This window comes from Camelus bactrianus, chromosome 34 (genome assembly GCF_048773025.1).
Source record: "Camelus bactrianus isolate YW-2024 breed Bactrian camel chromosome 34, ASM4877302v1, whole genome shotgun sequence".
Lineage (NCBI taxonomy): Eukaryota > Metazoa > Chordata > Mammalia > Artiodactyla > Camelidae > Camelus > Camelus bactrianus.
This window is the reverse complement of record NC_133572.1, coordinates 10,102,720-10,119,927: the sequence shown is the minus strand read 5'-3', so window position 1 is coordinate 10,119,927 and position 17,208 is coordinate 10,102,720. Positions and strand designations below refer to the sequence as shown.

Sequence of the window (17,208 nt, the reverse complement as noted above, 5' to 3'; positions counted from 1 at the left end):
TTTGAGCTCTGTGACCTTTGGCAAGTTGCTTAAGCTGTCTGTGCCTCAGTCCCTCATCTGTATAAAAGGATGATAATGTCAGTACTTCCTGTTGTGAGGATTAAAAACCTTACTGCACCACCTTACTGTAACAGATTAAATGAGGATTAAATACACTGATACACGTAAAAAGCTCAGCACATATTAAGTGCTATGCTAGTGTCTCCTGCTTCTTCCCTATTCACCCTCCCAGAAAAACTTTCAGAATATGGACATAAGTTATATTTATTAATAGTGTACTGAGCTACTTTGTCTAAGATAAATACCCAAGGATTACTGGATTCAGAAAGTCATTGATAAAACCTCTTTATATGTTTAATGGATTAACTTTTCAATATGTATTATTAGAACTTAAAGGGGTTTTTTTAAATAAACTACAGGAATTTTTTAATTAAAAAATTCAGTGACATCCATAGTTGCATATAACAATGATAGAAATTCCATTAGCAAAACAATAAAGCGCCTGTGTTGCAAAAATTAAAGATGGGTTTTCTCGGTGGGGAAATCAGTGCCGAGTGACTCCCGCAGCCGCCGGGAGCACAGGAGCCGTTCAGGGATGCTGCGCTTTCTTTCGCCACAGCAGGGGCTCTTGGGCAACTCCAACACTGTTTCCGTAGAACTTAACGTTGTCAAAGCTACCACTAACGTTTTTCTTAGAGAAAACCTCCACAAAATCCACAATGCAGATCTTCTAGTACTTAAGGCCATTTCAGATGTGCCTGAAATGGGGACCATGTGTGGGTTAGCTGCGTTGTTTTTCTTTCATTCTTTGAGTTAAATTCAATGGAAATGTTAAGGGAAAAAAGTCAGTTACCTAGTCCCTCATTTTTTTAATTAGGTAATTTTAGCAATCATGCAGAAAAACAATTTTTAAATGCTGTCGGGAAGAACTTTTGCGGAACTTGTTGCTGGTTTAAGACATTGGAAGGTCGTGATAAGCTGCGTATCTTCCAGTCACATGATGGTAAATCTGTGGGGAAAGCAGAGTTTAGCCAATCATTAATTATTACGTTATTATACACATCAATTCATAATTACACTCTTACATAATTAATTTTAGTTAACATTTTATTATAACGCCCCACTATTACGTGCTTCAGCAGAATCTCCATCCAACCTCCTTGAGGTGGAGCTTGGCTTGGAAGAAAACAGAGGTTGGATATGATGAGATCATATGAGGTCAGTCAGATGAGTTTCCATCTCCGATTCCCACACCCCAATAAGTGACTTTTTATTTCTTTCTCAAAAATGCTTGTTGGTTTGTTCCCAGGCCCATGGGTGACTCCTCACCTGCCTCTCGATGTCGGCAAGCAAAGTACTGGCCCCTATCCGAAAGAGCTCAGGCTTCAGCCATTCATCCCCCAGCTCCTCCTTTATGAGAGAGAGCCATGCAAGGGAGTCCTTGGCACTGCGGATGCCTCCTGCTGGTTTAAAGCCCACCTGAAAGGGGAGGTGGGGAGGAAAACCATGCATACTGTTAAGCGGTTGCTTTAAAAAATGGTCCGGCATTAACACAGGGTCTCCAATCTCTCTCTCTCTTTTCTAAAAATCTATTTCACTTCACCCAGCAAAAGAGCTCAGATCACTCCCATGCACGCCCATTTGCACTACAACATGACTTTTCCAAGATTAATCAGAGGACTGTCACTGCTTCTGAGGAGACACTAATGAGAGTTAATAACCCTCATTAACATTTCACTTATTGGAAAGTCATAACCCTCAACCATCTAGGCTAGAGCTGTGAGCCTGGGATCAACAAGAGTGGTGTCAATAAACAGGACAACAGATACCACAAAAGCCCACTCATTCTGCATTTCTACAGGGAGGCCAGTAGATATGCACACCTTTTAGCCTTTCATCCTGAGCTGCGAAAGATACATACGTAGATTTAAAACAAGAGGAAACAAAATTACAGTTACCAGTGGGGAAGAGGGTGGGAAGGGATAAATTGGGAGTTCAACATTTGCAGATACTGGGGGAGAGAGTATACAGTGGTATAGTGGTGCAGTGCATGCCTAGCATGCATGAGGTCCTGGGTTCAATCCCTGTTCCCTCCACCAAAAGTAATAAATAAATAGATAAACCTAATTAACTTCCCCCTCCAAAAAAAAAAAAAAAAGGTTTGCAGATACTACTGTTATATATAAAATAGACAAATAACAAGTTTCTACTGTATAGCACAGGGAACTATATTCAAAATCTTGTAGTAACCTATAATGGAAAAGAATACGAAGTGGAATTTATGTATGTATATGTATGATTGAAACATTATGCTGTACACCAGAAACTGACACAACATTGTAAATGGACTATACTTCAATTTTTAAAAATGGGGAAAAAAAAAAAAAGAAGTAAAACAAGAGGAGAGAATCAGTGAGGTCACACTAACTAAAGTAACAGCAATCAGCAAGGAGAGGTGACAGTTATTTTAATCAGCTGAACCGCAGGGACTTTTTTTCTGTGTTGTAAGTAGACAGAGTTACATAAAGCAGCCAGACCAGTTCAATAAGCACAGGAGAGAAAGACACGTCACGCTCCAGTCGTCTCTGAAGGTGACCACAAAGCAGCGCAATTCAGCCAATATCTGATGTTCACAAATGATGTCCCTGAGCCCATTAGAGAAGGATAAATGTGTTCTATAATAAAACCTGCTTTTCTGGATATACTTGTCTCCAGAACTTGACTATCGGGTAGAGAAAACACTCAAAGCCCAAGTACGAAAGCTCATGCATTCGGCCACTCAAGAGTCGGGCTGCTGTGACAGGCAGCACCAGCTGCTAACAGAATGCCAGAGAAGGGTAAGTCAACGGTCCCCTCATCAACCAGTTAAACATTAATAAACCTCAATTAAATAGAGTTGGGAGACCAGAAGGGGGAGTTAGACTTACACTCCCGGGATAACAGAGTCCAACAGGAAGAAGGAAGACATCTCTTTCCTGGCAAGGACTCAGCCAACGAAAAGCCGCAGACGCGGTTTACCATACCCTCCCATCTTCCTTTTCCTCTCCAGGAAAATATTCTACTTCCTCTGCCCTGCGAGGGACTTGCACGTGGTTTGTCATGGTCTCAAGACCCACAGCTGCAGGTCTCTGCTGATCCTGAGGAAACCCATCTTTGCCAGAGAAATATCTGGCCATCTACTTACTTTAGGTCAACAAACCCGAGCTAGATACCCCTGGTTAATCTGGACTTGGCCAGCTTTCTCATCGCACCACACCCGATGGTGAACGGGAGTCCCACCAATCCCACCCCTGGACTCCTCTGTCTCCCACACGCACGCTTCCCTCTCTGCGCTTGCTTCCACTGTTTTGGTTTGGACCCCCGTCAGTCCTACGTGGAACACTGGGAGAAGCCTCGTAACTGGTTTCCCAGCCTCGGTTACAGATCACACAGCGAAGCAGCAGCCGTGCAGAGATCTAACCACGTCTGCCTATTAGCCTGCAGCCCAAGTGACCATGTAAGAGTGAGGGGAGGTAGGGAGAGCAGGGGAGATAAGTGGAGTGAGGTTATTGATTGAGATGAGGCAAAAAAAAAAAAAAAAAGTCAATTAGCTGATATTAGCATACATGTTAATCATAGGAGCATAGTCAATTAGGCAGTGCTGCACATAGATTTTTCTATACAATTCAGTTGGGTCAGCAAGTCCGTTAGGCGATGTTTCAAAAGAGTGGTTCTAGCATAAGTTTATCCTCTTATTTTTTTATGGGAGAGAATATAGAAAACATAAATCTGCAATGAAATCAGTTATAAAATATCAAACCTCTGCTTCTAGGGAGTGACACTAATCATCGTCTGGAAGGCGGCCCATCACATTTCAAAACACCCCTTGAATCAACGATGTAGAAGCTTTACAGTCTACAGGCTGCCTGGGCAGCTTGTCAACAACCCGAAAAAATGTCCCTGATTTGCAGATACACACACAGATCCTCTCTGTGTAAAATCAAACGCGATTAAGATGAATATGAGTTGACCTGTACCTGTCTGTTTCTCAGTAAAACCAGAATGAACTTTGTTTACTAGCTGAGGAAAGGGACAATATAATTAAAGAGAGAATAATGAAATACAGCAGAATGTTCTTCCTTCTCTACTCTGGTCTAGAACATTGAACATTTAAAACTTTTATTGAAAGTCTTTGTTCTTCTGGGAAGGGACTTGTTCACTTTTGCGTCCCTAGCATTTAATATAGGTTAACATAGCACACAGGTAACAACTCACTGACTGTTCGTTGAAAACAAAACAGGACTGACTCCCCCACGGAAAGTTTTAGTCCTGACTACTGAGCTTATGAAACGTACAGATGCCTGAGGGTTATCCCTGACCCAGGAGTGAGGGGTGAGGATCCAGGACTCAGGGGTGAGGACCCAGGCATCTATAAATATAAGAGGCTTCACTCTCTCTGGATGTTCTTTGACTGAGAATAAGACCCATCAGTCTGGTGAGTGGTGATGATCTTATTTGAGGGGCCCAAAGCTAGAGTTCTCATTTTTATAGCTTTTCTTACATTTTTTTTTTTTTCTTTTTAAATTCAGGTCACTGAAGAAAGGCTATCAGGTAGAGGTTACTCAAGTTGGGTCAGCTTTCCTATGTAGGTCACAGTAGATCTTTATCTCATCTGTACTCTTTTAAGATATGAAGGTATTCTGAAGGAGAAAATTCTGGAAGGAGTTCGTTTCCTCTCTAGCCCAGGTGCATTCTAAAAAAGGTCTCTGATTCCAAAGTAAACTGAAATACAGTCATATATAAAGTCATCACAACCAGTTGGCAAAGGATTAAGGTTCTTTTTTGGGTTTCCATTCAGCAGAAATCAAGAGATTGGTTTTAAAAGATGCCTTCTCAGGAAGTGAAAGTCTCATTTAAAAAAAAAATTACCTTTCTCTCCAATAATGTAAAAAAAAAAAAAAAAATCCTTTGAGATAATTTGCAGCTAAACAAGCAACTTGAGGTGAAAAGGAAAATCCAAACTCATTTTAAGAAACACCTCATACGCATTTTTCCTTTTAAATTTGTATGTTGCAAAAAAAAAAATATGTATTATTTTTCGAAAAGCTGACAAAAGCGAGCATACACCCTCCTCAGCTTAACAGTCTTCCAAAGAGCACATCCAACTGCCATAAAACGCAAAAATGGATATTTAATTCAAGAGCTATATAACGTCTAGCTACCTTTTCCCTGCTGTTTCACAGCATTTCATTATTTTGTTTAATAAGTTCATCTCCTCGAGAATTTTCTCTTCACCTCATATTATTAAAAGTAATAAGTTTTTCTGGACCGGGGGTTTCCCAACAGAAAAACCAATTTATGTGTGTCCTTCAATAATGACAGGAAAAGATTATTTCCCATTATATTGCATACTTTTCATATCACCACCACAGCTTATCATTCAATAAATGTTACTCTGCAATTCTTTCCATTCCTCAAGGAAGTTTAATTTCTGCATTAACCTGTTTTCGCCGGCCAACGCCTTACCAGAAAGCCTCTGCATTGCAGCAGAATTAGTTCGTTAAAGAACCCATTTAGGAATCTCTTGTCAGTGATAAAATTGTCCTCGGTTAATAAAAGGACATAAAGTGAGTTTACATCTTGATCACACATACCGACTCCCACACTCTCACTCATTTTTTGTTAATCGCACAGTTTTTCCTCCACGAATGTATTCTTTTGTAATAAAAGGTAAATTTAACATTTATCTTAATAAAGGTAACTTGCTTACACCATCTGCGTGTAAAGACGGTTATCGTGGCTGTAACTAAGCTTATAAATAACATTATCTTCACCCTGAAGAAAGATGTGCTGGCGACAACGTACCTTGTTTCCAGTTTTCCAGAAGAAGTCTCTAATGGCCCGTAGCATTACTATAGCTACTGGGAAGGTGGCATTCACTGATTCTTTTCCAGTAGACGTCTTAATAAAATCTGATCCTGAAACAAAAGGAAGAAAAACTCCATGTTAATGAAAAAAACTATTCTTCATACTTTTGAGTTGGCAGAAGAAATTAGTTGTGTAATAACTTTTTTTCCTGAGGAACGCAACTTCATTTTTTCATTAATTATTGGAAAAATAAAACTGACTCGTTCTTAAAATCATTCTGTCCATACTTTTTCCCCTCTTACTGTAAGATGAATTAAATTAGGCACCAAATGGATTCTCACTGACCCCTGGGGCTCCTGCCTCCATATTTCCATATCACCAATTAAAATCAAGTTGGTTTATTTAATGCGTAGCTGAGATTAACAGAAACAATCTTATGCCCTGTGCTTAATATCATAAATCGTAACACTTTAAGGCAAAACTAGAGTGCCAACTCATTTTCCCCTCATTTTCTTATGTGTGATGGAAAGTACACAATACAGCTGTGTCCACACAAGGAGAATCACCATTAGCAGATATCTACTGCATTGTTTGGTAATGAAAGCTCCATCTTCCAACCAGATCGGGATTTTTATGAAAGACGCCATACATTTTCAACTTGCAAATATTTTATTTATTTTTATTTTTATTTTTTCTGTGTGTGAAAACTAGTTTTACGGAAGTACAGTCAATTACAATGTGTCAGTCTCTGGTGTACAGCACAATCTCCCAGTCATGCATATACATACATATATTCGTTTTCATGTATTTTTTTCCATTAAAGGTTATTACAAGATATTGAACATAGTTCCCTGTGCTATACAAAATAAACTTTAAAAAAATCTAATTTTTATATATAGCGGCTAACATTTGTAAATCTCAAACTCCCAAATTCATTTCCTCCCACCCCCTTTCCCTGGAAACCGTAAGATTGTTCACTATGTCTGCGAGTCTGTTTCTGTTTTGTAGATGAGTTCATAGTGCCCCTTTTTTTTTTTTTTTTTTTAGATTCACATATGAGTGACATCATATGGTATTTTTCTTTCTCTTTCTGGCTTATGAGAATAACATTACTAACAACTTACCTCAGTATGGTCTATTTGTTACAATTAATAAACCAGTATTGAAATATTACTATTAACTAAAATCTACACTTTATTTAGATTTCCTTAGTTTTACTTAGAATCCAGTTTCAACCAGGATACTATAATACATTTGTCATATCTCCATAGGCTCCTCTTGGCTGTGACAGTTTCTTAAACTTTCCTTATTTTGATGACCTTGACAACTGTAAAGTGTACTGGCCAGGTATTTTGTAAAATTTCCCCCAGTTGGAATTTGTCTAATGTTCTTCTCATCATTACACTGGGGTTACATGTTTTTGGGAAAGAAGACCATTGAGGAAAAGTGCCATTTTCACCACATCCATATCAAGGGTGCATACTATAAATATGACTTATAATTAAAGTTGCCCTTGAGCATGGGTGGAGGTGGTGTCTGCCAAATCACCCCTTTCTCCCTATTTTCCATACTGTACTCTTTGGAAAGAAGTCCTTATGTGTATCCCACATTTAACGAATGGGGAGATGCAACGTACCCCTTCAGGGAGGAGTAACTATACTTGTTATTTGGACTTATTGACATAAGAGATTTTTTGAGAGATTTTTCTCTTCTCCATTTATTTATTTATAATAATTTATTTATATCAAAGATATATATATATATATATATATATATATATATATATATATATATATATTTCGCTTTCACATTCTTTGATTAGCATCACTAAATCACACAAGATCTCATACAGGATACACAAAATAGTAAAAGTAGAAATCACAGATACTCAGGTTGAAGCTGAAATGGAGACACCCAGCTTTTCACCCATACTTTCTTCTCCTACTTTCCTCCTGCGGGACTACAATGTGCATTTGCCATTAAGAATATTCAATTCTGCTTTGCAGAAAACCAGAAAACAAGATGGGATGAATGAAATTCACAAGAAATATTAAGTAGAGATACTGAGCAAGCAATTGATTTCGGAGACATAGGTAAAACTCATGTGTTAAAATCAGATAGAGAAGTTCACTGTGATTGTTTCCTTTTACTTTTCTCTGGCTTTTTCTAAAATTTTCTATTTGTCTTTGGCTTTCTTCAGCTTGAATATTACATATCTAGGTATAGTATCTTTTTCATTAGTTCGTTTTCCAGTATTTATTGTGCTAAGTGTTCTCTGAGCTTCCTGGACCTGCAGTTTGGTGTCTGTCATTAATTATGAAAAATTCTTGGCCATTATTACTTCAAATACGTTGTCTGCTCAATTTTCTCTTCCTTTCTTCATGTATTCCAATTACACATGAGTTACACCTTTTGAAATTATTTCACAGTTTCTGGATATTATATTCTGTTTTTTTCATTCTTTTTTCTCTTTAAATTTCAGCTTAGGAGGTTTCTTTTGACCCATCTTCATGGTCACAGATTCTTTCCACAGCCCTATCTGATCTACTGATAAGGTACTCTTCATTTCTATTTCAGTGGTTTTGATTTCTGGCATTTCCTTTAGAATATTTATTAAGATTTCCATCTCTCTGTATATATTACCTATCGCTCCTTCATGCTGTCTACCTTTTCTATTAAAATCATTAACATATTAGTCAGAATTACCTTAAATTTCTCTTTTTTAGAAATTCTAACATATCTGTCATATCTGACTCTTGTTCTGATGTGTGTCTGTCTGTACACTGCATTTTTCCTGCTTTTTATTATCTCTTGTAATTTTCTCTTGAATGTCAGCTGTGACGTATCAGGCAATAGGAACTGAGGTAAATAGGACTTTGCTGAGATTTTATGTTAACCTGGCTAGATGCTGGGCTGTGCTTCATGCTGGTTGTAGCCACAGGTATCGGAGTCTTCAAATCCTATAATATCCTTGTTTTTGTCTCCCATGTTTACTTCAGGCCTCCTAAGTCTTTCTCCTCAGACAGAGTGTCTGTCTTTTAGCTCTGTCAGCTGTAATCCACTGGATTACTGGACCCCAGCTGGTGTGATGATAATGCATGGGGAGAGGAGGCACTTCAACAATCTTACTATTAAATTTCAGTCTTTAAGTGGGCCTGTGTCCCTGGGCTGTAACCTTCACAAGTGTGTTCTGCCTTTTCTTCCTCACTCTGTGGAGGCAGAAGACTAGTGTGAAACGCCCTCCCAGGTGGGATAAGGCTCTAACAAAGTCTCTGCCCTGGAAGGTGGGCCTTTGTTAAGGAAAACGCTCTGGGCATATTTCACAATGATTATCTTCCTCTTTGCCTTCCCGAGCCAATGGGATGTTTCTTGGCTCTTCACTGTGAGAACTTGGGGTTCCTGGAGATAAAACCCACAAAAGTGTGGGGGTCACACACAGCCTCCAACACTTGTTCAAAATTACCATTTAAGTGTTCCTACCAGCTTATGGCTCTAGCAGGTAAGCAGATCTTCATTGCGACTTCAGGATATGCCTGTCTCTGCAGATTTCAAGGTGGTAGTTTGCCTCGTGACCTAAGTTCTTTAATGGGTCCAAGAAAAGACCCTGATTTTCAATTTGAATTATTCAGCTTTTTCTTGCTCTAAGTACAGATATGACAGCTTCCAAGCTCATCATATGTCAAAGCACCAGAAGTCCTTAAATTTTAAGGCAAGCCTTTATTGTCTAGAAATCATGTATGGAGATATAAATTATATACAGTATGTAAGGTAGTTACGGATCTAGGCCAAGTAAGTATTATCGCCAACAAGAACTGGAAAGGCTCAGAGAGATTTAGTTGAGCTGAAACAGGGGAAGGCTTCATCGAACAGGTGGAATTTGGGAGAGACCCTGAAGAAGAGATAAAATGGAAAGATGAGAGGGCAAGTAGATGAACACCAACATTAGGAAAAAACACCAAAAGCGCAGCAAGTGTAAGACACATCCCAACAGTAATAAATGGACCCATCTCTGTGAAGGAGAGGGAGCACAGGGGTGGGGAGTGGTGATATTGAGGGTGTATGTGCCAGTGTGTGTTTTAGGACCTGTGACTGCAAAAATCCTTTAGGACAGAGGAGGCCTGATCACCTGAAATCAGTGCTTACAATGCTAAGTTTGGTGTGTTGGATAGGTTGAGGGGAAACAACTGAGAGTTAGAGACCACATGAGAGACTCAAAGAGCAGGCAGGTGGACACCACTGGCTACTTCTTGAAATCCAGGAATGAGGCCTCGCTTTAATTACACACAGGACTTTTGAAAGTATACCAGTATTTTACAAGTGTCAAAAGAACAATGGATTTTCCAGCGGGACTAAGTAGGCACACATTTTGTTTTACTTATTTTAATATTGCTCCCCTTGCCCTTCTGCTAAAACAAAATTACCTTAGAGAAATAAATGCTAGACTTTGAATTAGGAACACCACAGAGCACCACAGAGTCTCCTCAGAGCTCATGTGAAACCGACATTAACCAAGCTCACCTCTGCTCAGCTTGGGGGAAAAAACCTTATGTGACAATATCACACAATTAAAATAGCTATCCATATAAATATTCTTTCATCAGTGCCCACAATTTCAACGAAATAACTAAACTAGGAGATGAAAGGCCAGAAAAGTCAAAAGTAGCACATGAAATAGACTAGTATTCAAATGTGATTAGTTGAAATTAAAATGAGTAATAAATTTATAGTATTATATTAAGTTGTATTTTTTTTTATTTTCCTAATTTGAAATCTCTAGCACAAGACTTTCCGTGGTCTAAAGCAACTCAAAGCTTTTCTAAGGCCTATAATTACAAGTCTCCATGGTACAGTTTCATTAAAAACTTTCATTAAACAACAGCTGCCCTTGTATATGGTCTTCTAATCAATTTGGTCAAACAGAATGACTTCTAATCAGCTGTTGATAAAAATAGAAGATGAAATTTTAATTCTAATAGATTAACCACAAACTCAAGACAGTCTTCAAAATCCATCTAGTTCTATTCTCCAGTGGATTTAATGACTATTCAGCAACTCATTACTAAATAGAACAAGATGAACATTTTCCAGTTCATTAAAGAAATGTACTATGTATTTTTGCATTGTCCTCATGATTCGTTACAGGGAGTCTTAATTACAAGATAATGGATAATGGTTATTAAATGCAGACTGCAGTAATGAAGCTCTATTCATTTGCAAACCTCAGAGACTGCAAAGAGAGGAAAATAAAATTACTAGCTTCAAAAGATTAACGGATCAAATTATTATTCAATTTTGAAAATCTCATTCAGACTTCATAGAAACAAGAAGAGATTAAAAACTAGCATTAAGACCAAAGTAGTACATTAAAAAAAAATAATATCTTAAGGCTATTACTGCATAATAAGCTTCAGATGTGATTATTAGAAAAACATATAGCTAACAATGGGAAAACATACATTTTTATTTCCTGAACAAATCTTATTTATGAGATAGGAAGTTACTAGTAGGATCTTAAAGAAAGTCTTGGTGAGCATGGAAGATATATGCTACCATGCTACAAAAGAACAGCTCAACAGAAGGTGTTATTAACATTTTATACCTCCCTAATGAAAAATAGGATTTAAAATCAACTGCTGCTTGAGAAAGCTTGTCATTAAGTGGAATTCACGCCAACCCTATAATAAGAGCTTCTGGGCACATTATTCATTAGTACCATGTTTTCTATCGCTCTGTAAGAAATTACTGATTAAAGTTAGCAAGAGAGTTTTGTATGGTAATTCTGACACTAATTTATATTTGCAATCTGCAGTGGGACACTTTAAAAAATATACTGTACAAAAATATGAAGCCCAAAATCAAAACCATATTCCTAGATATTGTATAATAACTCGGGGTGAGGTATAAAGATCAGCGCACGGTAGAAGATCCGGCCAGAGTAAGGATGGAAGCAGAAGGCTCCTGTGAAGGTATCAATATGGTGCGCATACTTAGCCCGGAGACAATTACACCACAAAGCCATCCTTACATGATCCAGGGATACTGGCTAACCTTGTGAAAAGTGGGGGAAATGCTTCCTAAAACAGAAAGGAAAGCCCAAGAAGGAAAGAAAAAAAAAGAAAAACACCAGCTCTCTCAGTTCTTTCCTTCAACTGGAATCGTGAGCCCTGGAAACACTTCTCGTGTGGTCCAGTCCATCACGTGAAAAAGGCAACAGAGCATCATAATTCAGCAGTAAGGCATGTTCAAGCAGAAGGGCAATCACAAAGCAATCACAATCTCAGAGTTAGAACATATCTCTGCTACCCCGAAGGCAAGATTAGCTCACGATAACCACATTGCTTGCAGTAGCCTTTCCCTCCATTAAAAAAAAAAAAAATTGTGCCCATTTAAAACAATGCAGAACAGGATGATTCAAATGAAATGCAAGGTGGGAACTCTGAGTACATAATCCTTGGTAATTGCCAGTAATGTCCCAGGGAGAATATTCTAAACAATTAAGCTGACCATACAAAGAGATGCGTTAGAATCGCTTGACACAAACAAGGGTCCTTGAGTTACGTCTAAACTTACGTTATTTGACGTGACTTTCAGAATTCTCATAATGTTAGAGATGAGTTACCAACCAGTGCAAAGAACACCTATTTTATAGCAGACTTAAACTGCTTAATTTTTCAGATTTTGAAAATAACATCTATTTTATAGTAGATTTAAATTAATTTGTCAAATAACTCTAGTTTTTGGTTTTTGTTTGTTTGTTTGTTTTTACCAATTTGATACAATGACTATTTAAGTCAAATGTTGACAAGGCCATATTGCCAGCCTTTTGGGCCAAGAGTCCAACTGGGAAACGACAGAATGCCTCCTAAATGGAGCTCTAAACCTTCTCCAACGTTTACTACGGTGTTAATGCTCCTGAGAATGTGTCCACAGAAAGTGAACAGCTCAGAGATGGGCGCCCCCAGATCATGCTGTAACGTCCTAGTTCTCACCGCTCTCCTTCCTTCTCCCTCTTAGTAAAGTTACCAAGGAAGCAGAGTTAAAGGCAGGAGCCCTAGAAGATCTGCAGTTAAAACCAAAGATTGTGAAATTAGATGGTGGGAATAGTCACACAACTTTGCGAATATACTGAAAACCCCTGAACTGCACCCTTTCAAGGTGAATTCTTTCTTACAGGAATTACATCTCAATTTAAAACAAAAGGAAGTGTGGTTCATGAGGGAGAAAGGGGTTGGAAAAGGAACTAGTACAACTAAGTCTAAATAAAAGGATCAATTCGCTGACAGATTAAGCACATAGAATCATCCGCCCCTCACCCCTTTCCTGAACTCATGTCCTACGGCTGCTCTGTCATCTGTCCAAGTGGTTTCCCACCAGCTCCCACGTGTGACACCCATAATCCAGACCTCCCCTCTCATCGTCATTAAGGATTACAGGGTAACTCTTAGCTATGGGTAAGATATGGTTACCCACTGATAATGCTTCACTCTATGCATAAGGTTAATCAGATGAATGACATTCATATTCAAGCACTAAACAACCTACAGCACTACGTTTGAAGAAAAATAAACACTTCAACGCATTTATCATTATAGTTCCTTAACAGTTCCTCTTAAAAACATTTTTAAGAATGGCACCAACACTGAGAATTTCATGCTGGCCAAAGAGAGAATTCTGGTTAAAAGGTCTTTAAGGACCAGAGCAATGATGGTCACTGGGGTCACTGACTTTACTCTGTGCACAGTCTAGGACTGCTCTGTCCAATATGGTGGTCACTCACCAATGCGGCTGCTGAGCACCTGAAAAGTGGTTAAGTCCAAACTGGGATGGGCCACAAGTGTAAAATACACATGGGGTTTTGAAGACTTACTATAAAAAACAGAATGTAAAATATCTCACTCATCATTTTCAAATTGATTATGTGCTGAAATGATATAGTGTGGATTTATTGGGTTAAATAAAATGTCTTTATAATTACTTTCACCTGTCTCTTTTTACTTTTTTAATGTGGCTATTAAAATGTATTTAAGTTATTTATCTCCATTAGGCAGCACCAGTCTAGGGCTTCAGTGAGATGCCAAAATTTGTAATCACCTTGCATAGGCTACAATTTGATATCCTTTTAAACTAATATCCTTTACATGTTGCTTTAAATTCATTTGGAACAACAAAAAAGGCTTAATTCTGCTTAAAAGTAGAATAAGAAGATTCCTGGTGATAGCACTTAACTATATTCTCTCTTGTCCAAAAACTTTGGCTCTGCCCCTTCCAATTTGAATACTTCACTCAGCCAAACAAAAGCTCTGTAATTAACTGGACCCACCCGTCTTAGGAAAGCAAAGATCCCTTTGGAGAACAAAAGAGCATGTCCATAGGAATGTCTTACGCCCAATCCAAATTATGTATTATAGAGAAATTCTAGCAAATGCAAGTTTCCCTGTCTTGAATGTTTCCAGTGGTTTCAATGCCTCTTCTGGATTAGCAACCCAGGAAACTGGCCAGCTGACTAGTCCCTTAATCCTGTCTGGAATTGGCCTTACTTTTAGTTTTCAAACATGTGGGAGTAACTCTAAAACTACACTTATAAATGCATGACTGTGTATGACTTGTGCTCACAGCTCTGTGCTCAACCCAACCATCCTACCCAACCCCTTCAACTAGTATTTACTGAACACCTACTATGTGCTAGGGGTGGTATAAAAACTCAGGACACGGCAGAGTACAAGACAAAGCTTTCATTTATGGGACTCTGTACCAACAGATGTAAAATGACTTAGTTACATAAGTTACATTTGTTTTCTCTTTCTCTTGGTCTGGCTACCTAAAAAAAAAATTGTATCTTTTCTCCATCACATTACCCTCTGTTTTTCAGAGAGCTGGTGGCATTGCTGAGAAGAAAAAAAATGAGATCCATGACATCAGGCCTGTAACCTATGATCAAAAGAAAATGCTAGAAATACACACGGGCATTGTCACTGGAGAGGTATAATAGTTTGGGTAAAACAGGAAAGTGTTTTATACTCAGTGTAAAATGAAAACATCCATCTATAAATCAAGTTACCAATGCCAAATGCCTCAAAATCAAAATGCTTTCCGTCTGGGCTCGCTCCTACAGCTGAACGTACTGATGTAGGGATTGCCTATGTGAAGCAAATGTTCTCTATTGACAGAGTAGTTTTAAAGTCATCTTATCTTAAAATGACACAACCGTATCTAACACGTTCTTTTTCCTTCGCATTTGCTGGGAGGGAAGAGGTAGATGGAACCTCAATACAAGGTAAAATGTGATTTGGTATCACTATATTCCGGCGAAGAAGAGAAAAATGAAGAAGCGTTTTAACAAAATAACAAGCTAGATATGCTTTAAACAACTGAATTTCATTTTGATTGTGCTTTCTATTGTCACCGGCAAGTTTGGAATATATAGCATAGATTAACATTAAAAGTCAGGTGTGCTTGTGTGGGATCTATTAACTTGAGAGAAAATTACTCAAATTGAAGAAATAGCTGCTTAAAATGGATTTAGAAATACATTTTACCGAACAAAAGCCAGCTAGAAAATTAGGCTACTTTATCAGGATTAGAAAGTGCTATGAATTTTAAACACAAAGCTTTTAAAAACAATGCAGAACATATTTGAGATGATCATACCTCAATGTCATCATAAATCTTTTTTTTTTCCCCAACAACTGATGATAAGTGTGTAGAGTGACTTTTTACAGTGACCTGTCTTTCATAAAAGAAGTTGTGTTAATTTTTCTGTGGGCTGTTTTATCTCTCAGTGATTGTTTCACGGTACCTGGAGACTCGCACGCTTCCCACGAGCAGATCTACAGCTGGGTGAACCTTGAAAAGCTCAGAATGGAAAGGATTTACCACGTGGCGCTCTCGGGCTGGCCACCTGGGTTACTGCAGGTACCACTTACCAACCACTCAACAAAGACAATGCCGCCTCTGTCTCCCTGTTTACAAATCAGTTTCAGGTTAAAATTCTGTCTCTATTTTTCAACTTAGTCGCACCTTCATTTTTATCTTTATTCCTGTTCACTCTGTCACCAACAGAGACCTTGATTCCTTAACAAAACAGGGCTACGCTGGCAAAGGGAAAAAGAGACAGAACCCAGATAAATCCCATCTGTGGGTGAGGGTGTAATCAGAATGGGTCACCACAAACTTTGGCCAAGTCGTGGGCACCATCAGGACAGCAGGGTCAGTCACAAATTCCTGAAGACACATGAGGCGAGGAAAAAGAAGCTCGTGAACTGGGCAGGAAGAATGGTTCTGACTGACCTTGACTGTGAAAAAGGCTTGAGGTAACACAACGTGCCTGCGAGCCGGACACATTTTAAATGTTAACTAGAACTTACCCGGCATCTCGCTCGATGTCACAGTTCCCTTTTTCAAGGCACTGCTTTGCCAGTGCATAAATATATATACATATGGTCATATCCTGTACTTCCCTCATAGCAGAAGGGCTATGGGTTCCCTTTCTGAAACTCTTAAATAGAAACCGCATACAATTGTATGGTAATAATGTATATTTCAGACAAAGAGTTTTCACTGTACACTTAATACAGAGGTTTTATCTGTCTCTCACAGAACTTTCTATTACAAAACTAATAGGTTTGATTTAAGGCTATTCATTTTTAGGAGATCCCCTCCCCCCAAAACAGAATTTCTTATATATATATATATATATATTAGATCTTCACCCTCATTCCTAAAATTTTGATACATATGTAATGTTTTTAATACTACCTATATAATTGCCTTGAGTGTGGCATTTATTTCCTTCCCCCTAAAGCACATGTTATATCGTAGATACAATTTCTCCCAGGCATTTCAGCAGAGTTATTAAATGTCAAAATTCAAAGTGAATACATGGGTAACTTTAAAATGTGAAACCTCAGTGAAGAAAAAACTTCAGCTGTTACGTTGATTACCAAAAAACAGGAAATGGGATTCACGATAACCTATACAGTGAAAAGGCATTTAGGAAACTGGGTGAGAGACAGTTAACAGCGTCAACTTGTGCTGGAGATCCATTTACTTGTGCTTCTGTCACACATATCCTAAATTTATTCTTGAGAAAGAAGGTTCTCTGGGTTGACTGGGCCCAGGTTTTCATATTTAATACATGTAACTAAAGAGCACAAAAATTTCTAAGCCTGAGGAGCTAAAAAGTGTTGAAATATGGAATGAACAGATAAGATGGATTTGATGATGGCATTTTTCACTTCAAAACTTTCAGCCATCTCAGAGACTAGAATTTCCACTCTCCAGCATCTGAATTTAACCTAATAGTCCATTGTCCCCTTCTGCTACTCACCATAAAGTGCCGTGGACTCTAGCTAACTCTGATGA

At 38.3% G+C, this 17,208-nt stretch overlaps 1 protein-coding gene across 2 annotated transcripts in view; it reads right to left on the bottom strand.

Annotated features, from left to right (window-relative positions):
• Window positions 1-329: 329 nt before the first annotated feature.
• Window positions 330-17,208, bottom strand: part of DERA (deoxyribose-phosphate aldolase) — an 82,332-nt gene continuing 65,453 nt past the window's right edge. For both annotated transcript variants that reach the window (XM_074357651.1, XM_045510280.1), the window contains exons 7-9: window positions 5,845-5,957; window positions 1,330-1,479; window positions 330-1,009 (exon numbers count right to left, since the gene is read on the bottom strand). In XM_074357651.1, coding sequence (XP_074213752.1) covers window positions 953-1,009; window positions 1,330-1,479; window positions 5,845-5,957 — 320 coding nt within the window. In that variant the 3' untranslated portion in view covers window positions 330-952. The remainder of the gene's footprint in view (window positions 1,010-1,329; window positions 1,480-5,844; window positions 5,958-17,208) is intronic.